Source organism: Aquarana catesbeiana, linkage group LG12, assembly GCF_042186555.1.
Source record: "Aquarana catesbeiana isolate 2022-GZ linkage group LG12, ASM4218655v1, whole genome shotgun sequence".
Taxonomy (NCBI): domain Eukaryota; kingdom Metazoa; phylum Chordata; class Amphibia; order Anura; family Ranidae; genus Aquarana; species Aquarana catesbeiana.
The window spans coordinates 14782581-14808090 of record NC_133335.1 but is presented as its reverse complement, the minus strand read 5'-3'; the positions used below and the strand labels follow the sequence as shown (position 1 = coordinate 14808090).

Sequence of the window (25510 nt, the reverse complement as noted above, 5' to 3'; positions counted from 1 at the left end):
GGACCGGTAGAATTTCGATCCATCTATGGTCAGCTTAAGTCTTCCAATTTAAAGTATAACTAAAAAAAAAAAGTTTGCCTTTTATTGTTTTTTTTTTTACTTTTGGATAGTTGGGAGATGGATTAGAACACCTACAGGTTTTTTTACTGTCTGTGCCCCCATGTTAGGGAGATTCACCCTCCTCTATTTGTCCTGTTTACTGTTATCACGGAGCGTGAAAGATAAAAAAAAAAAAAAAAATCCAAAATTTTGGGTTGACACCAGAATCGTAATACAGGGGAAATCTTCCAATGGTGACACAATGGGATTCCCTCACTTTGGAGGGATTTCCTCTCACTTCCTGTTTGGCTATGGGACAGGAAGTGAAGGGAAATCTCCCCAATGGAGCACAGATGGCAAAAAAAAAAAACTGACAGGGGTTATAACCCTCCTTTACTGTATCCAAAAATGGAAAAAAAAAAACATTCTTCCTCTAGTTACACTTGAATCCCTTTGGATTAAGTCTCGTACCATTTTTAGCGCTAATCTGATGCTTCTTTTAGTTTGCTTATTATTGGAGCCAAACGCCTAAAGGATAGTGTTCATCTGTATTTTATTCTTTTCTCAAGAATCATTCTATGTTAAAATAAAAATTTGTGCAAACTTTACAAAACAAACTCTGTCTTCATTTTTTTTTAATTAAATGTCTATTGACGTAGTAATGCCTTCAGCTTCTTATTCTTTTTTTTTTTCCCAGTTGTGTGGAAGAGTAACAGTCGTCCATTGCCAAGTGTAAATGTGGGTACCTCTTTTGCATGGGTATTGTACCATCTATGTGTACTGTACCTTTCTATTTCATAGGATGTTTTGGGGCAGAAAAACTAAAATGGAAAAAACGGGAGAGAGGGGCAGGTATCTCATTGTTCACATACAAAGACCAGTTTTGCCGGACAACACTGTTGCAAATAGAAAATAAAAAAAGGCGGCGCAGATTAGCAGCATAACACAAGTCAGTCGGGTATGGAGTCCGCAGGGCACAGCGGCTCGGAGCCAGCATCGCCTTCTTCAAGAGTGTAACTTTGCTTTGGAGAATCGGCTTGGGGTGACGTGGTATAAACAGGGGAGGAGGCCCCTGCGTTATCTCCTCCTTCACTGTCCACAATCACTACGGTGGTCTCCTCTTGGATTAAGGCATTGAGGCCATCAAGGTCAGAAGAGCTCATACCCGACTCAGAGATGAAGGTTGGGTTCTCCGGGGATTCTGGGTCGCTTTCCTCACCATTTTCTATAAGCACCTCCTGTATGGAGTCTTCGCTGTCCTGTGCCGGGGAACTTGGGACAACCGTCTCGCATACAATGACCTGTGACCCTAGAGACTGAGGCGAGGCCATTAAATTGACATGACTTAACATATGGAGCTGGTCAGTGGTCATTGACTCTTGTCCATTTTTTTCTTCACTAGAAGAGTCTGCATTGGTCAAGGAAGCCCCAGAACGTTCCACCCCGTCACCTACTTCCATCTTTCCTACAATAAATGCTGCGACGGTGTCATCTTTGCCGGACTTGTCCATGTCACTTTGTCCAGACTCGTCGACCGAAAGCTGCAACATGGTCAATTCTTGAGCTTTGTGAAGCATGATCTCGTTGTGCTGTCTCTTATGGCTCCGTAAGGAGTCTTCCCTAACAAATGAGGCCTCACAGAGGTCACACCTGAAAGTTTTCTTTGCGTCCACCTTGTTACTTTTCCGAGAGCCGCACTGCCTGGGAAAGTTCCCGTCTGCTTTCTGAACGTCGAACTTGCAGTTCACCTCGTCGCTGTGAACTTTCTTAATGTGCGTGGTCAGGTTGCTGCGCTGTTTAGTGTCAAACTGGCAAAGGTGGCATTTGAACGGCCGGTCCTGGGAATGGATCCGCTCGTGGACTTTGAGGGCCGCCCTGTTGGCACAGGAGTAGCTGCATTCCAAGCATTTGACTGGCAGCTCTGGCAGATGGGTGCGCAAGTGTTGGCGCAGGTCCCCCTTGCTGCTGCACTGAAAGTCACACTGCGTACACTTGAACGTGCATTCTGAATTGTGTTTCATCCGTATGTGGGACTTCAGATTTCCCTTCATGGCACAGAAGAAGTCACAGAACTCGCAGCGGTAGGGTTTCTCCCCCGTGTGAACGCGCATGTGTCTTCTCAAGTCCGAGTTGATTTTGAACTTGGAGCTACAGAGCATGCATTGGAAAGGGGCATCACCTGGAATACAAGAATGATTGTCAGAGGGATCAGGAAAATAATACACAAGCAGAAAGGCAATGGTGGAATAGTCTGGTGAGCTACTCCATACTCACCTCTGCAAAAAACTAAATAAAGAAAAAAAATAATTAACATTCTAACAACCTGATTCTAGGAAGGATGAGGATCCCAAACTTCATGAGAATGGCCTTGCATACAGTTCAAAATAGTTTTTAGTTTTGGACAAGTTGGGGAAGGTTAAGGGTTTTTATTATCCCCCTTCATGACCAGGCCATTAAAAACCCGTCAAAAAACGTGATATGGGTTTTTGCAAAACCCATATCACGTTTTTAAGTGTACCAGTGTGAAAGGGCCCTTCGTCTACCATAATGATAGCATTCCTAGGCTCACCACCCAACTTAGTTTATCTATACTATGTACTACCCATACTGATAATGCAGCATTTCATCATGTGGCCATGGTCCCCATGCAATGCTGCTCCTTTGTATTTACCAGCATGGGTGTGCTCTCTTTCCCTGCTTCCATTGCTTTGCCTTGACTATGTACACTTTCACAACTTTCGCAAAAGGAAGAAACAAAAAATAACTGTCAATCTCCCCCGGTCTGGAGCTCCATGCAAGATCTCACCTCATGGAGTTTCAATGATCTTGAGAACGGTGAGGAGTCCACCCAGAACTACATGGGAGAATCTTGTCAATGATCTCAAGGCAGCTGGGACCATAGTCACCAAGAAAACAATTGGTAACACTACGCCGCGAAGGACTGAAATCCTGCTGTGCCCGCAAGGTCCCCCTGCTCCAGAAAGCACATGTACAGGCCCATCTGAGGTTTGATAATGAACACCTGAATGATTCAGAGGAGAACTGGGTGAAAGTGTTGTGGTCAGATGAGACCAAAATCGAGCTCTTTGGCATTAACTCAACTCGCCGTGTTTGGAGGAGGAGGAATGCTGCCTATGACCCCAAGAATACCATCCCCACCATCAAACATGGAGGTGGAAACATTATGCTTTTGGGGGGTTTTCTGCTAAGGGGACAGAACAACTTCACTGCATCAAAGGGACGGGGCCATGTACCATCAAATCTTGGGTGAGAACCTCCTTCCCTCAGCCAGGGCATTGAAAATAGGTCGTGGATGGGTATTCCAGCATGACAATGACCCCAAAAACACACAGCCAAGGCAAGGATTGGCTCAAGAAGCACATTAAGGTCCTGGAGTGGCCTAGCCAATCTCCAGACCTTAATCCCATAGAAAATATGTGGTGGGAGCTGAAGGTTCGAGTTACCAAACGTCAGCCTCGAAACCATAATGACTTGGAGAGGATCTGCAAAAAGGAGTGGGACAAAACCCCTCCTGAGATGTGTGCAAACCTGGTGGCAAGAAATGTCTGACCTCTGTGATTGCCAACAAGGGTTTTGCCACCAAGTACTAAGTCATGTTTTACGAAGGGGTCAAATACTTAATTCACTCATTAAAATGCAAATCAATTTAGAACTTTTTTTAAATGCGTTTTTCGGGATATTTTTGTTGTTATTCTGTCTCTCACTGGTAAAATAAACCCACCATTAAAATGATAGACTGATCATTTATTGGTCAGTGGGCAAACGTACAAAATCAGCAGGGGATCAAATACTTCCCCCCCCCCATGTATGCCATTATCTGAAAGGTGTCAGAATTTCAGCCCCACTATTGCAGTGTTTATTAAAGCTGAATTCCACCCATATAGTTAAAGGCCAACTCCAGAAAAATAAATCTACCCCTGCAGTCTGTAAGGGTTAATCAGTCATTAGGTCTATGGGATTGTAGATCGGCCTCTTTCATTTACCCCGATTCCTTGCTCCTGCGCTCTCCTCCTCTGCCCCAAGCTCCAGTCTGTAGGGGGGCGGGGAGCCTCAGCATCATCACGTACCATACAGGTACATTATCCCCGTATAGTAGGCGGAGGAGGCTGGAGTGCAACTGGAGCCGGTTCACGGCTTACAGAGCAGCTGCGGGGAACAGGTCACAAAGCTGCAAGGGGCCTGCAGGAGCAAGGAACATCATAAGTATTTCCACCTTAAAGAGGAAGTAAACTTCCTCTGCAGACATTTACCTATGGGTAAGCCTATAATAAGGCTTACCTATAGGTAGTGAAATGTGTGCCGTTCCTTCCGAGCCCCCGTGCTGTGAACGGCGGCTCCCGCGTGCATGCGCGGGAGTGACGTCATTGCGTGATGTCAATCACAGTGCCGGAGCCCGCAAAACCCGGAAGAAACTCCGGGGAAAATGTCAGCCATCACCCGCCGCTGGGAGGGCTTCCTTCTAAGGTAAGTATTTCATAATGAGCTAGTATGCGATGCATATTAGCACATTATACCATGGTCTTACAGGTTTTGTTTTTTTTTTTTTCTGAGGTTTACAACCTCTTTAAAAGGGGTTGCAAGTGCCAGTTCACACAGGGGGCGACCTGTTAGACGACTTAGTCACCTGACAAGTCGCGCTCAATGCATTGCAATGGAACCGTTCTAATAGGAGCGACTCAAGTCGCTCCAACTTAGAAAAAGGTTCCTGTACTACTTCGGGGGGTGACTTCGGAGCGGCTTGCATTGACTTCTATACAGAAGTCATTTTGCAAGCCGAGCTGAAGTCGCAATGTACGGGGCGGCTTCAGAGGTTAGTGAACCGGCACTAAAAAGGTACATTTTTTTTTAGATTTCTGGCATATGAAGTACAAACATCTGTAATCTATAGTGCGGACCTCCCACCCACAGAGGGTGTCCCCCAGTTGTGACTCTTTGCAAGCCACACAGGGCGAAGCGGTGTCCCTCTTTGGAGTGGGAGTGGCCAAAGAACACATAGGATCATCTGATTGATTTTAAAGGAATTCTGGCTAAGAAATCCCCCCCCCCCCATACAACCTTTATTGCAAACCCACCCCCTGAGGAAGACCGTGACCATTTAGGTCGAAACGCGTCGGAAATTTTGTACGACAGACTTTCTAATATGTGATGCTGTATATAATCTTGTGTTTTCATTTTCTGTATTTAGAATGTTATCATTTCTCCCTACCAGAGCTTATATTTTAACTGCTAGGTGTCTACGCCATGTCAACTTATACTTTAATAAATCTTCGATATTTTTAACTTTGCTGCTAAAAAAACCCCTGGGGGAACCTTTCCCATATTGCATTTATTTGGGGTGTGCAGCACCAATATTCCTCACACTACGTTTTTCCCATGCTACATCTGTAATCTATATTTGTTTTTTCCCCCAATTTTTTTTTTCAATGTTTTTACATACCGATTTTATGTTCTTCCTAGTTTACTCTCCCTCATCTTCCAGTCCTCAGAGCGCGCTCCCGGCTGCTACGTCATAGCTCTTTGTGAATTACAAGTCCCGACCGCTTTTCCCCTGCCTGCTTGACCGAGAACAAGTCTAGTTCTTGATAGCTAGCCCAGCCTTCTATGGACCCGTGTCACATCTCCGCAGCGGCTCCGGGGCAAATTTGCAGAGGGCTCCTGTGCGCCTTTTGGTCCGTTTCAGGTCCGAATTCAGCCAAATCGAACCCGAAACGGTGAGCGGGGACGTACCTGGACCCCCTGCTGGGAGCCGCATGCGAAGATAGCGTGAACCCAGCCTAAAAGAAACAGGAGCTCCTTTTTGGGTGACAAACACGCATAGGGCAGCCTTATGGGCGACACAAAATCACGAGCGGGAACGTTAGCTTTTGCTAAAGACCGCTTTCCCATAGACTTCTCTGAGGCCTGGCAGTTTTGGTGCCATTTCAGAAAGCGCAACCAAAACTCCGGCATCTTCGGCGCCCTTTCTGAAACCACACCAAAAACCGCAGGACATCACAGAAGTCAATGGGAGAGCGCAGCCCAGTCCAGAATTTTTATACAGCCCTGTCCAGTAGGACAGGAGCCCTTATTTTTCCCCAGGTCTTGTCCCTTCCCCAGCCTTGCGACTGGACAGTGAAAGGAGAAGCAGTAGACTGATGACTCTGCTCTCTCCACCTATCAGCTTTTCCTGGTTAGCACAGCTGACTGTCAGGTGCTGGTTGTGCAGCTTTTCCTCTCCCAGTCTGTGCTCTGCTGTAAAGGAACTGCAAGAGGCGGATACTGGGGGTCACATTCAGGTACACTGCTAGTATTAAAAAAATAAAAACAAAAATGTAGCGATATAAAAATAAAGATTTTGATACAGAGCTGCGTTATCTAGTGTCTTTTCTACTGGCCTGGGGGGGTCAGCTTTACATCATAATGGGGAGGGGGGGGGGGGGGGTCACTGCAAACCTGCCATCGCCTAGCCATTCCTCCCGGCCGATTTCTCATCGTCTGCCGTATAAACTTTTAACCTCCCGGAACATTCCGCCGCCACGGAACTGATGCGAGCTTTCAAAATCGCACTTTGTTCTCTGTACATTAAAAGTGGATTTTTAATTAAAATATCAGCATGAGACCAATTTGTAGCAAAAGCGGTTTTTACTTCAAATTTATTCTCATCATAAAGAAATTTTTTTTTTTTTTTTTTCAGCTTTGTAAACAACTGCGCAATATTTGGGAACGTTCAGCTGAAATTTCACACTTAATCGCACTAAAAGCTTTATTATTATGCAGATCAGAAAGCACATTACTATGCATTTAGATGATTATCCCGCTCAGATCACCAGCCTGATATCCATATATATGTTTTTACACTTTGTATCTTTTTTTTTTTTTTTCCCTAAACAAGAAAAGCGAGATGATTTATTAATTTCTGCAATCTTAAACGGTTTCCTTGAAGTTATTTAACTCTTTTCTGCCTAAAGGAAAAAAAAATATGAACAAGAAAATAAAAATAAAAATGCGATTCCCTCCACTCTGCTAGGGAAAAAAAAAAAAAAAAAAAATCAGAGCCGCTCGTTAAAATCTGATCCATCGAAATGTCGTGTTTGCAGGCCCTGCAACAAGTATGGACCAATCCTACATCCTGATGTGACTTAAAGGGCAATTCCACTTTTACGGAAAAAAAAAAATTAATATAGAATATTCAATTGCCACACAAAGCCATGTTGTGATTTAAAAGTAGTTGTAGGGGCTGAAGTTTTTTTGTTTTCTTTTTACCTTCACCCTACCCCCCCCCCTTCCTCTCCCAGGGCAGCCATCAGTAATTTTGGGCCCCCTTACACTGCTTTAGGCCTAATATGACTGACTGCAGTTAAATGGTGGTGGTGAGATATTCCATTCCTATGTAAAAAAAAAAAAAAAAAAATTGTGAACATAAAAATGCAATCTTATGCGATTACAAGTTGCGATCATAAACAATTAAAAATTGCAATCCTATGCGATATTCCCAAGGACAACCCGTGTAGCATACACACCTCTATATACACATGTTGCATTCATATGCAATAGAGAAATATGCAACCCTGTGCGATATTTGCGATAATTGCAGTGACAACTTGTAATTTACATAAATCTCTATAAAAGTGCATCAATGTACAAAAATCAATATGGAAATAAAGTGAACCGTGTTTAACCACTTCAGCCCCGGAAGGATTTGCCCCCTTCCTGACCAGAGCACTATTTTTGCGATTCGGCACGGTGTCGCTTTAACTGACAATTGCGTGGTCGTGTGACGTTGCTCCCAAACAAAATTGACGTCCTTTTGTCCCCCACAAATAGAGCTTTCTTTTGGTGGTATTTGATTTTGGCGCGATTTTGGGACCGTTCACATTTATACAGCGATCAGTGCGATTAAAAATGCACTGAATACTGTTTAAATGTGACTGGCAGTGAAGGGGTTAACCAGGAAGGGGGCGCTGCAGGGGTTAAGTGTGTCCTAGGGAGTGATTCTAACTGTGGAGGGGCTATGTGTGACACGACACTGATCACTGCTCCCGATTACAGGGAGCTGTGATCAGTGTCACTAGGCAGAACGGGGAAATGCTTGTTTACATCAGCGTTTCCCCGTTCTTCCTCTCGAATCCGCGGGACCCGCCGTCGGACTCACGGAGCTCACGGCGGGCGGGCACGCGCCTGCTATCCGGACCTCGCGAGATCACGTACAGTTACGCGATTTCGCGCAGCGGAGCCAACCTGCCGCGGTAAAACTGCGGCGGCTGGTCCGCAAGCGGTTAAAGCGCTCGTGTCAAACTAATTCATGCATTAATCTGTGTCCACAGAATCGCAACATCAAGTCCATTCATAACTACTCCATTCTTCTGGTGCCCATTGCAGATGATATAACAGTAAAGTGCTCGTGTCCGCTCTTGTGCTTCCCCCCTTTGGGGTATGCGCTCACCTTGGAGCGTGTGACCTCGCACCTAAGCTCAGTAAAAAAAAAAAAAAAAACGCACTTTTAAACCACCTCTGGGTTTATGGTGAAGCCCAGTGACACCACCCAAAGATGCCATGGTGTAGGGAGAGTATTTCTTACAGTTTTCTCTTGGCGTTTGGGGGGGGGGGGGATGAGGGGGCTGCGGGGGTCCGCTCCCTTGGGGTCAATCTCAGGGGGTCGAGGGACGAGCTCACCTGTGTGTGAACGGAGATGAACGGTCAGCTGACTGGAGTTGCGGCTGGCATACGGGCAGATCTGGCATTTGAAGGGGCGCTCGTCTGTGTGAATGCGCATGTGTTTGCAGAGGCTGCTGCTGTCCGCCGCGCTGTAGTCGCACTCTTTGCACTTGTACGGCTTCTCCCCCGTATGTGAGCGGATGTGCGTCTTCAGCTTGTCCTTCCGGCTGAAACACTTTCCACACGTGTCACACCTGTGTGGCTTGTCACCTAAGAGAGAGAGGAGGAGAAGATCCGCACCGTCACCAGAAAAGAACGATATCCTTCCTTTCATCCCAGCTATGGAGGGGTAAACCTTACTGGGCAACGCAGACAGTTCTTCCTTCAGGCACGCTGTAAATGAGCCAATGAGATGGTGCTTTCCATCCTACACTGCCTTGAAAAAGTATTCACACCCCTTGAAATTTTCCACATTTTGTCACGTTACAACCAAAAACGTAAATGTATTTTATTGGGATTTTATGTGACACAAAGTGGCACATAATTGTGAAGTAGAAGGAAAATCATAAATGTGTTTTAAATATAAATATGTGAAAAGTGTGGGGGGTACATTTGTATGGCGCCCCCCGGAGTCAATACTTTGTAGAACCGCCTTTTGCTGCAATTACAGCTGCAAGTCTTTTTGGGGATGTCTCTACCAGCTTTGCACATCTAGAGAGGGACATTTTTGCCCATTCTTCTTTTCAAAATATCTCAAGCTCTGTCAGATCGGATGGAGAACGTCTGTGAACAGCAATTTTCAAGTCTTGCCACAGATTCTCAATGTGATTTAGGTCTGGACTGTGACTGGTCCATTCTAACACATGAATATGCTTTGATCTAAACCATTCCATTGTAGCTCTGGCTGTATGTTGAGGGTCGTTGTCCTACTGGAAGGTGAACCTCCACCCCAGTCTCAAGTCTTTTGCAGACTCTAACAGGTTTTCTTCTAAGATTGTCCTGTATTTGTCTCCATCCATCTTCCCATCAACTCTGACCAGCTTCCTTGTCCCTGCTGAAGAAAAGCATCCCCACCACATGATGCTGCCACCACCATGTTTCACGGTGGGGATGGTGTGTTCAGGGTGATGTGCAGTGTTAGTTTTCCGCCACACATAGTGTTTTGCTTATAGGCCAAAAAGTTCAATTTTGGTCTCATCTGACCAGAGCACCTTCTTCAACATGTTTGCTGTGTCCCCCACATGGCTTCTCGCCAACTGCAAACAGGACTTCTTATGACTTTCTTTCACCAATGTCTTTCTTCTTGTCACTCTTCTATAAAGGTCAGATTTGTGGAGAACACGACTAATGGTTGTCCTGTGGACAGATTCTCCCACCTGAGCTGTGGATCTCTGCAGCTCCTCCAGAGTTACCATGGGCCTCTTGGCTGCTTCTCTGATGAATGTTCTCCTTGCCCGGCCGGTCAGTTTAGGTGGACGGCCATGTCTTGGTAGGTTTGCAGTTGTGCCATACTCTTTCCATTTTCCAATGATGGATTGAACAGAGCTCCGTGAGATGTTCAAAGCTTGGGATATTTTTTAATAACCTAACCCTGCTTTATAGTTCTCCACAACTTTATCCCTGACCTGTCTGGTGTGTTCCTTGGCCTTCATGATGCCGTTTGTTCACCAAGGTTCTCTAACAAACCTCTGAGGGCTTTACAGAACAGCTGTTTTTATACTGAGATTAACTTACACACAGATGGACTCTATTTACCAATTAGGTGATTTCTGAAGGCAATTGGTTCCTCTAGATTTTAGTTACGGGTATCAGAGTAAAGGGGGCTGAATACAAATGCACATATTTATTTGGAAAAATGAATTAAGACCATTTATCATTTTCCTTCCACTTCACAATTATGAGCCACTTTGTGTTGGTCTATCACATAAAATCCCAATAAAATACATTTACGTTTTTGGTTGTAACATGACAAAATGTGGAGAATTTCAAGGGGTGTGAATACTTTTTTAAGGCACTGTAGAGTACACACAGCATTTTCCACATTCTTCCAATGGTTCAGAAAACAGTCTAGGGGTTAATTTTAGGGTTTTTATTGGGAAACAATGAACTGGGATGGGGAGAGCATGGGATACCCTGAAAACTGTAGAACTGGATAACTTGAGGACTCCCCAGTTTCTGGCTTCACTGCACAAACTGCTGAATATCCCATAGGATCTCAATGATGTTGGTGACCTGTGTTCCTTCAAGAATTAAAAGCCACAAACAGTCACTCGGGCCCCATTCACACCTCAACTTTTTGTAGCTTGAAGCTCCAAAACGCTGGAGAAAAAAAAAAAAAAATTCTCTATGGAGACGGTTCACATCTCCACTACAAGTCACCTGAAGCTCAGAAAAGTTCTGGAGCTTTTTTGTAGCTTGAATCAGGCAGATTTGTGTGTTTTTGAAGCATTTTTTGCTCCATGGAAATGCTCGATTTGCATGTTTTGGAGTTTTTAAAGCGCGTTTTGTCGCACGTTCCTGAACGTTTTTTCTGCTCAAATGCAATAATTAAATAATAATACAAATAAATAAAATAACCCCAGCCCCTAATAACCTCTAACACTAATATTAACTCCTAATCCTAATCCATAACCTAACAAAATAAATAAATTAAACCCTAACCTTAACAAAAAAAAAGTTGAAAAATGAATAATAAATAAAAGTGGATGAAAAAGCTGAGAAACATAGTAACAAATGATGAAAACAAATTATATTATTCTCTTTGGCTAATAAAAAAACGCCAACGCTCAAAAATGCTTTATACTATGCTATACAAAATCACTCACAAACACCCATACAAACGCCTGAAAAAAACGCCCAAAAAACAAAAAACTCTTCAGCACTGGGGTCATCTACTCACATGGCCACAGGATCATAGGTTGCCTCCTGCCGATCTGCACCAGGATCTTCCTAGTGAGGGAGATGTAGACAGCTGCACTCCCCCCACCCTCCACAACTTCCTCCTGGCTTTCTCCAGTGAGCTTCTCTAGACCCAACTGGATCCCCGGACACAGATCTGCAAATAGTGCACCCTAGCTAAGCCTGGTTGGGACCTCAATGTCTTTCTCTAGGACCCTTCACCAGAAGGGCAGAGCCCCCTTACACGGGTCTCCTCCTGCAGGACTGGACCCAGGAACACTGCACTTGCTGCACGGTCCTCAGACTATTTATGAGCTCTCCCTCCACCTGCTGTGTACACCTTCCCATAAAACGTTGGGAGCTTTTGCAACATTTTTCAATCGATTTTGAGGCGTTAGCTGTGTTGTTGTTTTTTTATTTTAAGGTCATGTGACTCAAAAGAACCATTTTGTGCCCCTTTTGAAGAGCTTTTCAAACACTTTTGAAGCGCTTCCCATTCATTTAAATGGAGAGGGGTGTTTTTGAGGCACTTTTTTTAAGTGCTCTAAAGGACATCCATCGATTTTAATGGGAAGCAGTTTTCAGGAGCTTTTCTTGCACTTTTTTTTTTTTTTGCGTGAAAGTGTCTGAAAAGCGCCTCAGTGTGAAAGGGGGTCTAAGAGTATTAGCAGTTTGGTCATTGGTTGAGTACTGATGAGCAGAAGCCAGAGTTACCTGTGTGGGTCCTCATGTGACGTTCCATGTCTTTCATGCCATAAGCAGTCTTGAACTGACATCCTATAGGCAAAAAACAAACAATGATCTTACTACACACTCACTAAAAACATAACTGTTTATTACCAGCCAAGGTAGTTCTGCTTCCTCTCACCTGTATAGGTGCAGCTCTGCTTCTTCTGAGGGGAGGCAGCAGATAATTTTTTGGATCGGCTTTTTGTAGTGATGGTGGCCCCACCAGTAGCCGGCGTCACCGAGCTGTCACTAGGCAGAAAGGTTTGATAGCCATGTTCAAAAACAAATTCCGGAGCAGAGACTGGACAGAAGAAGAAGGTGCCATAGGTAATGCACAGTACAATCAACAATTTAAATTTACCTTTACGATGACAAGAATGAAAGGATAAGTAAACCCAAGAAAAAAAAATATTATAATGTTGCAGTTACCGGTCCTTAGATGTGCGGATTGTATGAATTTGATTATTTTCAGACTGACTACATTTTCTACAAACAAGTAAAGTATGGCATAAGCCATAAGAGGTCAACTACATTTGGTGAGTCTGGACCCATTGGGGTTGGGGCCCAGCGCACATGGAGTAAACTGAAGTGGAATAGCACTGCACTGTCACTTTTAGAGCACTGGCATCGATTTTACAAGAGGATGTGATTGATCTATACACCAATCAATTCTTTCGATGAAAACTGTGCACTTGCTTATCACTATAGATTTTCTTTTTTTAAATGTTTCGTGAGTATAATTCACCAATTGCACTTTAACTGCTTGCCGACCAGCCTCCGTCATTATACTGCGGCAGGTTGGCTCCCCTGCGCGAATCGCCGTAGGTGTACGTCGGCCGCTTTAAGAGCGATAGGAGGCACGTGCCACGACGCCGGAGCCAATGCGCGTGCCCAGCAGCCGCGATGTCTGCCGGCGACCCGCGATCGCTCCTCAGAGAGCCAAAACGTGGATCTGTCAATGTAAACAGACAGTTCCCTGTTCCACATACTGTTTGGTGCAGTCAATATCAAACAATATCAACAAGGACTAATCCATAGATACTCCATTCTGCAATCTATCAATTTTTTATTAACTCATTTTTAATAATAGATTTTTTTTTCAATGTTCTATTTTTCAATTAATTGTACACATAGGAAATTTTTATTACTATTTATCGGTGATCATTCCCCTTCGTATGTGAGCCACCCACCAATATGGACGGGGTCATTGGATCCCGGTGGGAGGTGCCTCTTTTGGGTGTATGGTGCATGTATATATACACATACATATATATATATATACACACACACATACACACATATACATATATATATATATATATATATATATATATATATATATATATATATATATATATATATATATATATATATATATATATATATATATAAAGCTGAAGGATGCAACACTGCAGGGCTCTGGGGAAGTAGGTCATCCTTCGAAACATGTCAGCCGGCAGTGACTGGAGCGAGGAGCAGCCTAAAGGTAAGGCCACTTATCGCCGCCTACCCATGTGTCTCCCACGGCGGGGGTGGGGTGGTGGAGCAGGCGGGTGCGGTAGTGCGAGTGAGGGGGACAGGTTTGTCTGCCGCCCCCCACCCCCACCAAAATATTGGAGCACCGGCTGCCACCGTAAGGATGTCTCTATTGCTCCAGATTGAAGACATTGTAGGACAGATGTGTGTTACGGCCCAGATCACCAGGTGAAAATTAAGGGAAAATTCCTAAAAAAAAAAAGAAGCCAATGCAGCCATCACATCTAATGACTAGTAAGCAACAAGATATTATTTGGTTTTTGGGTTTATGCTTTCATGAGCAAAGGCAATCTTCTGTGAATACCACATCGGCAAATGACCATAAGATCCAGAGAGATAGAGAGCTGAACTAACAAATGGTCCCACCAGTACAAATAGAGAGGTCAATCACTCCAATGGGGACCTTGATAGCAATAAAAACTTATCAGAGTCAGTTCAGCCATACAGTTGGATTTGCACAGAAAATAGGGCAGGGACTTGTTTTTCCCCTGCACTAGAATCGGATCGCATGGGTGTTCTCACCTATGCGATCCGATTCCTGTGCGCGCAAGTTCGCAGTTTGCACTGCGATCTGTGAACTAAACTGGGGGGGGGGGGGGTGTCATTAACTTTGTCGGACATATGTGAACCCAGGGTGAAGCAACAGACTTTGTGAGTATTAAGATTTGTGTCGTTCTCAAAACTTTTGGCCACAGCTGTATAGTTACATAGCTGGTCGAGCTTGGACTAATGTAAGTATGCATATTGCATACCTGAGTGATGGCAGTGGAAACCTCAAATTAGTGTAGTAGTTGGTGCCCCACCTCTTCATTCAGAGACTGCACCATCAATTTGTATGAGAACTATTTAATTTTTATGGTCTACCTTCAATCCACCAACACCTCAAACAACCACAGGGCAAGTGTCCCCCCAGCAGATTAATAGAAGACACAGAGAGGTGGGGAACTCTCCATGTTGATACACTTTGTAGACCAAATCAGTATGGGATCCTCCTATCTTCTGTAACATTCACTAAGGGTTGGAGGTCCCTCTTTTGTTCCTTTATAGAACATTTGTTACAGGACTCTGTTGGGTAGGATATCCCTGTGGAGAACCTCGGTTTTTGGACTGCATTGTATAATAATGACCAGATAACAGGCCCAGCATTGCCATTCATGGTAGAGAAATGGTAGCTGTGCATACCAGTGATGGTCTGAGTCTCAGAAGTGATGGTACGAGCCACAGACTGCGACGGTGTCACCGCTTCTCCCGACACAAACTGGACGGTACTGGTGGCTCCGGTGGCGGCATTGGTGAGCTGGCACCCAGTCTGCTTGTGGGCCACGAAAGCATCCAAGTTATTGAACTGAGTCTTGCAGAGCCCGCAGATGTGAATGTCCGCTGTGATCTCCACCAGGACTGTAGCAGTACCTGAAACTGAAAGAGCAGGAAAGAGAGCGGTCATAGAGTGACATGTCTATATACACCCAACCAGAAGATTCTATTCAGCCTTCATGCCATGTACCGTAGAGAGTTATGGAAGCTCCATACCTAGCGTGACACTCTGGTCGGCCATTAGTCTGTATGTTTGGACCCCGCACAAGTACACTGAGAAGCATAGGAAGAGCGAGATGGAAATATTGCCTGCCCATAGACCTGTGCTCTGTACCAGATCACACATATGCATGTAGACGGTACATTTGACTTTTGGAGTGATCAGTTTAAGTGGAAATAAAACCACCAATGTAAATGTTTTCCAAAACAGGTTTATTTCCTCTTTAAAGTGGTACTTAACTCCCCCCCATGGGTTTTTCTTTTTAAACCTCATACCTGTTATACTGTGATAAAGTGGTGGAGATTGGTTTTGGACTTTTAACAAAACCATGGACTGGCAAGGTCATGTATTTCCATCCTAGGGGACTTTAAATGAAACCATGGACTGGTAAGGTCATGTATTCCCATCCTAGGGGACTTTAAATGAAACCATGGACTGGTAAGGTCATGTATTCCCATCCTAGGGGACTTTAAATGAAACCATGGACTGGTAAGGTCATGTATTTCCATCCTAGGGGACTTTAAATGAAACCATGGACTGGTAAGGTCATGTATTCCCATCCTAGGGGACTTTAAATGAAACCATGGACTGGTAAGGTCATGTATTTCCGTCCTAGGGGACTTTAAATGAAGCCATGGACTGGTAAGGTCATGTATTTCCATCCTAGGGGACTTTAAATGAAGCCATGGACTGGTAAGGTCATGTATTTCCGTCCTAGGGGACTTTAAATGAAGCCATGGCCTGGTGAGGTCATGCGTTTCCATTCCTATTGAGTTCAAGGGGAAGGGAACGGAGGGGAGCAAGGGGGGGACTTTACATGAAGCACGTGGTAGCAAAAGGAATGTATTACTGTGTTCTCCTCAAAACACATACTCACCTGCACAGCAAATCCAGCTTTGTCCTGTTGCAATTCACTGTTCAGGTGACATATCTAGGATCCCATGCCGCCATCTTGGTTCTCTTTCGGCAGGCTGCCCCTTCCAGCGGTCCTCCCTCTAGCAGCTCTGTGTGCCCAATCCTGCGACCTCTTGGGAGATGTGATGGAAGTATCTCCAAAAGCTGCAGGACCAGGGACACGCCATTCTGGCCTGGGGAGGTTTAAACAAAAAAGAAATACAAAAAAAAAAAAAAAGGGGTGGTGGTGTGGGGGTGGGGGTAAACAGAACTGACCTTTTTTGGGAGTCAATTTCTGATTTACAGGGATTGTAAAGGCTCAATTTTTATATTTTTTAAATATCATACTACCTACTCTGTAATGGTTTTGCACAGAGCAGCCCTGATCCTCCTCTTCTCAAGTCCCCTGCCGGTGCTCCCCCCCCCCCCCCTCACTGAGTGCCCCCATAGCAAGCAATTTGCTATGGGGGCACCTGTGCATGCTCGCTCTGGTGCCCCCCCCCCACTGATTTCTTACTGGCTGCGATTGACAGCAGCAGGAGCCAATGTCTCCCGTTGCTGTGCCTGAGCCAGTAAGGAGGGAGAGTGCCGAGACAGCCTCTGCTCTTGTGCACATTGCTGGGTCGAAATCGGTCTCACGTAACTTTAAGGGAGGCTGGCGTGGGGGGACATTTCTTTAGGGTGTCATTTGGGAAAGGCAGACTGGAAATCCACACGCCTGAGTTTGCTTTTCTCACTGAGAAGTATACTCATCCCATATCTAGAGATCACTGTGTGTATACAAAGTGTAAAACCAGTGTGCTCTAAAACCAACTGTACTGTTGTCCTGTGTCCAGGGGAACCCCATAGGTTCAATAGGGAACCCCATGCCAAAATCCATACCAGACTGTTATCCGAGTAGGTCAGGAAAAGGGGAGGCAGGGGGGGGGGGGGCAACACCCCCACCCTTCTCCTGGACCGTACTAGGCCACATGCCCTCAACATGTGAGGGAGGCTTCTTTGGGGCAGGAGGGCTCCCCCCCACCCCAAAGCACCTTGTCACCATTTTGATGGGGACAAGGGCCTCTTCCAGGCAACCCTGGGCGGTGGTTGTGGGGTTCTGCAGGCAGCAGGCTTATCGGAATCTGGAAGCCCCCCTTTAACAAGGCCCCCAGATCCTACCCTCCCCAGCTGTGTGCTCAGATAAGGGTCTGTTATGGATTTGGGGGGGGGGGGACACCACGCCGTTTTTTACATGTGGAGTTCCCCCTCAAGATCCTCAGAGCACAAGTTCCTTGCCACAAGTAAAATCAGTTAAGATGATTATCCGACTTGGATGCGACTTACGTTCAAATCAATGGGTTGAAATCGTTCCCAAGTTGGACCAAAAGTAGTGCAGGAAGCATTTTCAAAGTCGGACCGACACAAGTCGGGCCATTTAAAGAGGAAGTAAACCCTGATGGGCTTTACTTCCTCTTTTTTCCCCCCTGCAAAGTAAAAGCATAATGGGCTAGTATGCGATATGTGGCACTTACCTGCAAACGAAGCCCGCTCCGTCCCCCGCATTCATCTTCACCCCTCTTCCTTCCGGGGCCGCGGACTCCAGCTCTGTGACTATCCGGAGTCACGCGATGTCATTCATGCGCACGGGAGCCGTCAGTCACGGCACTTGCTAGTGAAGAAACGGCAGGGAGGGTCATTTCTTCACAGCGCATGCGCTGATGACATCATCGGCGCACTACAAGGTAAATATCTCCTAAACGGTGCAGGTTAAGGAGATATTTACAGTACCTATAGGTAAGTCTTATTATAGGCTTACCTATAGGTACAAGTGACAATGAGAGGTTTACAACCACTTTAAGATGGATCTTATAGAGAAGCATTGATTTATGACATGTCACGCGACTTGTGCTCTGGAAGTCGGAGTGCATGTCGGACTAGTGTGAACCGGCCCTCATTGTCAAAGCTTAATTAACCACTAGACGACCAGTTATACTGCGGCAGGTTGGCTCGCCTGGGAAAATCGGCGTAGGTATACGTCGGCCGCTTAAAGACCACTAGAAGGCGCGCGTGACCGCGGCACGACCACAATGTTCGCCGGGCACCCGCGATCGCTCATGAGAGACACAGAACGGAGGTCCGTCAATGTAAATGATCTCCGTTCTGTCAGTGGTGAGGAGACACATCTGTTGTTCATAAAATCGCAGAGGTGATGAAAAGTAAAAAGAAATCTCTATTTGTAGGAAAAGATAAAGGACATCAATTTTGTTTGGGTACAACTTCGCACAACCGCGCAATTGTCAGTTAAAGCGGCGCAGTGCCATATCGCAACAAATGGTCTGGTCAGGAAGGGGGCAAATTCTTCCGGGGCTGAAGTGGTTAAACAAGCTGAAGTTAGAAGCCGATTGGTTACCATGCAGAGCTGCTCCAGATTCTGAGTGCTCCAGTTTTAGTAAATCTCCCCCACCCATCATGTAGAAAAATGGAGATGAAAGGAGATCTAGGAAGAGACACCTGCCTGACACAGCCTCCCTCCCCCATCTATCACCTGACGTAACAAGACCGCATTTTGAAGACCCGTTAAAGGCTGCAATTGCTGATCACCTTCTGAAAATGCTAACCGACTGGCTATTTCTGGCTACGTTACTGACCTAAAAAAGTCAGCCTGTAGAGTCAGCATGAAATGAAAACTCTGATCTGCAGACTTGTTCCAGGTCAGTGACTCCAAAAGCCGGGGAGGGAAGGCAGCTACGCAACGAGTATTTCCAGAAGTAGGTCAGTCATGGCATCCTGCACAGTGCTCCCAGCACAGGTGTGTATCCCGATCCACAGACTGCACAGTGCTCCCAGCACAGGTGTGTATCCCGATCCACAGACTGCACAGTGCTCCCAGCACAGGTCTGTATCCCGATCCACAGACTGCACAGTGCTCCCAGCACAGGTCTGTATCCCGATCCACAGCCTGCACAGTGCTCCCAGCACAGGTCTGTATCCCGATCCACAGCCTGCACAGTGCTCCCAGCACAAGTCTGTATCCCGATCCACAGACTGCACAGTGCTCCCAGCACAGGTGTGTATCCCGATCCACAGACTGCACAGTGCTCCCAGCACAGGTCTGTATCCCGATCCACAGCCTGCACAGTGCTCCCAGCACAGGTCTGTATCCCGATCCACAGCCTGCACAGTGCTCTCAGCACAGGTCTGTATCCCGATCCACAGACTGCACAGTGCTCCCAGCACAGGTGTGTATCCCGATCCACAGACTGCACAGTGCTCCCAGCACAGGTCTGTATCCCGATCCACAGACTGCACAGTGCTCCCAGCACAGGTCTGTATCCCGATCCACAGCCTGCACAGTGCTCCCAGCACAGGTCTGTATCCCGATCCACAGCCTGCACAGTGCTCCCAGCACAAGTCTGTATCCCGATCCACAGACTGCACAGTGCTCCCAGCACAGGTCTGTATCCCGATCCACAGACTGCACAGTGCTCCCAGCACAGGTCTGTATCCCGATCCACAGCCTGCACAGTGCTCCCAGCACAAGTCTGTATCCCGATCCACAGACTGCGCAGTGCTCCCAGCACAAGTCTGTATCCCGATCCACAGACTGCACAGTGCTCCCAGCACAGGTCTGTATCCCGATCCACAGACTGCACAGTGCTCCCAGCACAGGTCTGTATCCCGATCCACAGACTGTACAGTGCTTCCTGCACAGGTCTGTATCCCGATCCCCAGACTGCACAGTGCTCCCAGCTCAGGTCTGTATCCCGATCCACAGACTGCACAGTGCTCCCAGCACAGGTCTGTATCCCGATCCCCAGACTGCACAGTGCTCCCAGCACAGGTCTGTATCCCGATCCCCAGACTGCACAGTGCTCCCAGCTCAGGTCTGTATCCTGATCCACAGTGCTCCCAGCACAGGTCTGTATCCCGATCCATAGACTGCCCAGTGCTCCCAGCACAAGTCTGTATCCCGATCCACAGACTGCACAGTGCTCCCAGCAAAAGTCTGTATCCCGATCTATAGACTGCACAGTGCTCCCAGCACAGGTCTGTATCCCGATCCACAGACTGCACAGTGCTTCCAGTACAAGTCTGTATCCTGATCCACAGACTGCACAGTGCTCCCAGCACCGGTCTGTATCCCGATCCACAGACTGCACAGTGCTCCCAGCAAAAGTCTGTATCCCGATCCACAGACTGCACAGTGCTCCCAGCACAGGTCTGCATCCCGATCCACAGACTGCACAGTGCTCCTAGCACAGGTCTGTATCCCGATCCCCAGACTGCACAGTGCTCCCAGCACAGGTCTGTATCCCGATCCCCAGACTGCACAGTGCTCCCAGCACAGGTCTGCATCCCGATCCACAGACTGCACAGTGCTCCCAGCACAGGTCTGTATCCCGAGGGGGCTGAGCGTGTCCCATCTTAAGAGGACCACGACCAACTCACACAGTACTGGGAATGAAAGCAGACTTCTGAGATTCTCATTCCATACAAGACAAAGAGAAGTGCATCTCTCTGCAGAACCAGTCTCCTTTCACACGGGGCAGACAGTGGCTCAGCAGAGGATCTCTCCACTGATCACCACTAACTAAGCAGGCGAATGAGAGGTCCATGTCCGGTCCGGTCATGCACAGTGAACACAGACTGCTCTCCTTTATGGGTGGTCTGATCTTAGCAGACCACCTGTCCGTTTATACCCGACTGCCATCCGATCTGATCCACTAGACCAGTGATGGCGAACCTTGGCGAACCTTCCAGATGTTTTGGAACTACATTTCACATGATGCTCATGCACTCTGCAGTGTAGTTGAGCATCATGGGAAATGTAGTTCCAAAACATCTGGAGTGCCAAGGTTCACCATCACTGCCCTAGACGGAAGTGGAATTGGTCCCCATCCGTCTGTTTTTGCCGGATCGATATGAATGTAGGCGTGTGTAAACCCACCACTCCATAGAGAACAATGGAGGTCCAGATCGGGTCCACCTTATTAAAACTGACAAGCGGACCCAATCGCAATGTCCTGTGAGAGGGGCCTTAGAGGGGTGTCCCCGCTGGAGAAGTGCACCCCTCTGTTTGTAATGATGGTCACTGAGAAAGGGGAAATCCAAAGTTTTAGTTGTGCTCAAAACAAGAAGGAACCTTCCAATGGGGGACGCCTATCCTTGGAACAGTTGTCAGGGATTTCCCTCACTTTGGAAGAATTCCTCCAAGCAAAAAAGTAACCTAACAGCCATTTTACCTACTTACTTTATCCAAAACCAAAAATTTCTATATATATATATAAATACACTTTAACCCCTTTATTATTATACTGTAATACTTTCTGTATGTACTAAAGGGTAGAAGGTGACGGGGACAGACGGGCAATGTGATTCTTACCACCAACGCAAGATTTCTCATATTAGTACAATTACACGCTTTATTTCTGACCTGAACTCCAGAAGAGCTGGAACCTGATTGGCTGTTCGGTGCAACACAAACACTTTACTACAGAACAGAATCAAGGGGAAGAGAGTATAAGCAGATCCTGAATACAAAGTCACCCCCCCCCCCCCCCCCCGGAGGATACAACCCGATTCTAGAGATGATAATAAGGTGACCCCGATACCGCCTTCTAGAGGATACAACCAGATTCTAGAGATAATAATGTGACCCCGATACCGCCTTCCAAGGGATACAAACCGATTCTAGAGATGATAATAGGGTGACCACGATACTGCCTTCCAAGGGATACAACCCAATTCTAGAGATGATAATAAGGTGACCCCGATACCCCCTTCCAAGGGATACAACCCAATTCTAGAGATGATAATAAGGTGACCCCGATACCACCTTCCAGAGGATAGAACCCGATTCTAGAGATGATAATAAGGTGACCCCAATACCGCCTTCCAAGGGGTACAACCTGATTCTAATAAGGTGACCCCAATACCACCTTCCAGAGGATAGAACCCGATTCTAGAGATGATAATAAGGTGACCATGATACCGCCTTCCAAGGGATACAACCTGATTCTAGAGATGATAATAAGGTGACCCCGATACCGCCTTCCAAGGGGTACAACCCGATTCTAGAGATGATAATAAGGTGACCCCAATACCACCTTCCAGAGGATAGAACCCGATTCTAGTGATGATAATAAGGTGACCCCGACACCGTCTTCCAGAGGATACAACCCAATTCTAGAGATGATAATAAGGTGACCCCGATACCACCTTCCAGAGGATAGAACCAGATTCTAGAGATGATAATAAGGTGACCCCGATACCACCTTCCAAGGGATACAACCCAATTCTAGAGATGATAATAAGGTGACCCCGATACCGCCTTCCAAGGATACAACCCAATTCTAGAGATGATAATAAGGTGACCCCAATACCACCTTCCAGAGGATAGAACCCGATTCTAGAGATGATAATAAGGTGACCATGATACCGCCTTCCAAGGGATACAACCTGATTCTAGAGATGATAATAAGGTGACCCCAATACCACCTTCCAGAGGATAGAACCCGATTCTAGAGATGATAATAAGGTGACCATGATACCGCCTTCCAAGGATACAACCCAATTCTAGAGATGATAATAAGGTGGACCCCAATACCACCTTCCAGAGGATAGAACCCGATTCTAGAGATGATAATAAGGTGACCATGATACCGCCTTCCAAGGGATACAACCTGATTCTAGAGATGATAATAAGGTGACCCCCGATACCTGCCTTCCAAGGGGTACAACACGATTCTAGAGATGATAATAAGGTAACCCCAATACCACCTTCCAGAGGATAGAACCCGATTCTAGTGATGACAATAAGGTGACCCCCGATACACCTTCCAGAGGATACAACCCAATTCTAGAGATGATAATAAGGTGATCCCCGATACCACCTTCCAGAGGATAGAACCAGATTCTAGAGATGATAATAAGGTGACCCCGATACCACTTCCAAGGGATACAACCCGATTCTAGAGATGATAATAAGGTGACCCCGATACCGCCTTACAGAGGGTAGAACCAGATTCTAGAGATGATAAAAAGGTGACCATGATACCGCCTTCCAAGGGATACAACCCAATTCTAGAGCTGATAATAGGAAGTCGCAAACATTGGGATGGGAAGGTGAGAAGATGATCAGATCACACCACACACTGATCAGATCTTACTGGTAGAGATAGAAGTGGAAATATAAAGGGGGGGGGGGGTTACTAGATCCATACAATCACCAGCTGGGAGAAGAGTTCCGCTGTAAGAGATAACAATGTATCATCTATGTAGAATGTATGATAGTATAATAGAGAGGAGGGGTGAGGAGATCCCTCCAGCAGACAGGTGTACAGTGTATGATTGTAGAGTATACAGGGGGAGGGGTTCCTGTATACAATGTATGATTGTAGAGTATACAGGGGGAGGGGTTCCTGTATACAGTGTAGGAGAGAACAATGTATCATTGTATAACACATATCTAGAGATCTCCTCTCCTCCACACTCCGGTCGCGGTGCACGCTGGGAGCCGTCCTCCTCCTGTTACATTGTATCACTATTGCACGTTCCGTGGTTCTCAGGCTCTGCAGGTTTCGGGGTTCCCAACATCCCCCCCACCCCCCCCCCCCGAACCCCGGAACCAGCACCGATCCTCTACTCACACTGTACAGCCGGCAACCCCTCCGCGGCCGGGCTCGGGTTCATGGCCGGGGGGCCCCGATCAGCGGCCGGGCACTCCGCTGATCTCTTCTCCGACTCGGCGGATGTCTGGAGAGGAGAACTTCCGCTACCTAGAGGGCGCTATATGAGAGGAGAGGAGAGCCTGGCCTCCCCCATGGAGGACACCGCAACATGTATACAGAATAACACGAGCTTCCATCATCCTCATCATGTACAATGTATACTCATCACCTATACTCATCACCATCCTCAACCTGTACAATGTATACTCATCACCTATACTCATCACCATCCTCATCCTGTACAATGTATACTCATCACCTATACTCATCACCATCCTCATCCTGTACAATGTATACTCATCACCTATACTCATCACCACCACCATCATCTATACTCATCACCATCCTCATCCTGTACAATGTATACTCATCACCTATACTCATCACCATCCTCATCATCTATACTCATCACCATCCTCATCCTGTACAATGTATACTCATCACCTATACTCATCACCACCACCATCATCTATACTCATCATCACCATCCTCATCCTGTACAATGTATACTCATCACCTATACTCATCACCACCACCATCATCTATACTCATCACCATCCTCATCCTGTACAATGTATACTCATCACCTATACTCATCACCATCCTCATCCTGTACAATGTATACTCATCACCTATACTCATCACCACCACCATCATCTATACTCATCACCATCCTCATCCTGTACAATGTATACTCATCACCTATACTCATCACCACCACCATCATCTATACTCATCACCATCCTCATCCTGTACAATGTATACTCATCACCTATACTCATCACCATCCTCATCATCTATACTCATCACCATCCTCATCCTGTACAATGTATACTCATCACCTATACTCATCACCTCTCTGATCATCTATACTCATCACAATCCTCATCCTGTACATGTATACTCATCACCTATACTCATCACCATCCCATCATCTATACTCATCACCAACCTCATCCTGTACAATGTGTACTCATCACCACCCCCATCTATACTCATCACCATCCTCATCCTGTACAATGTATGCTTATCACCCCTATCCTACTCATCACCACCCCAATCATCTGTACTCATCACCATCCTCAACCTGTACAATGTATACTCATCACCACCCCATCTATACTCATCACCACCCCAATCATCTATACTCATCACCATCCTCATCCTGTACAATGTGTACTCATCACCACCCCCATCTATACTCATCACCATCATCACCATCCTCATCCTGTACAATGAATACTCATCACCCCTATCCTACTCATCACCACCCCAATCATCTATACTCATCACCATCCTCATCCTGTACAATGTATACTCATCACCACCCCATCTATACTCATCACCACCCCAATCATCTATACTCATCACCATCCTCATCCTGTACAATGTATACTCATCACCCCTATCCTGTATACTCATCACCCCTATCCTGTATGCTCATCACCACCCCCATCATCTATACTCATCACCATCCTCATCCTGTACAATGTATACTCATCACCTATACTCA

General features: G+C 46.2%; 1 protein-coding gene across 1 annotated transcript; it reads right to left on the bottom strand.

Annotated features, from left to right (window-relative positions):
* Window positions 1–575: 575 nt before the first annotated feature.
* Window positions 576–24043, bottom strand: ZFP64 (ZFP64 zinc finger protein). Its single transcript, XM_073607250.1, has 6 exons — window positions 23917–24043; window positions 15040–15273; window positions 12461–12622; window positions 12307–12369; window positions 8713–8964; window positions 576–2218 (listed from the first exon to the last, which is right to left on the bottom strand). Exons 1-6 carry the CDS (start codon window positions 23957–23959, stop codon window positions 990–992), a joined length of 1983 nt encoding a protein of 660 aa, XP_073463351.1. The 5' UTR covers window positions 23960–24043; the 3' UTR covers window positions 576–989.
* Between the last annotated feature and the right edge of the window lie 1467 nt (window positions 24044–25510).

Excerpts from the sequence above, each read along its gene's own strand:
- ZFP64 (XM_073607250.1), bottom strand. The coding sequence starts at position 23,959 with ATGAACCCGAGCCCGGCCGCGGAGGGGTTGCCGGCTGTACAGT. Across the intron at positions 15,274-23,916 it reads GGGGTTGCCGGCTGTACAGT|TTTCAGGTACTGCTACAGTC; the intron begins GTGAGTAGAGGA and ends CTGCTCTTTCAG. Across the intron at positions 2,219-8,712 it reads TCATCTCCGTTCACACACAG|GTGATGCCCCTTTCCAATGC; the intron begins GTGAGCTCGTCC and ends CTTGTATTCCAG.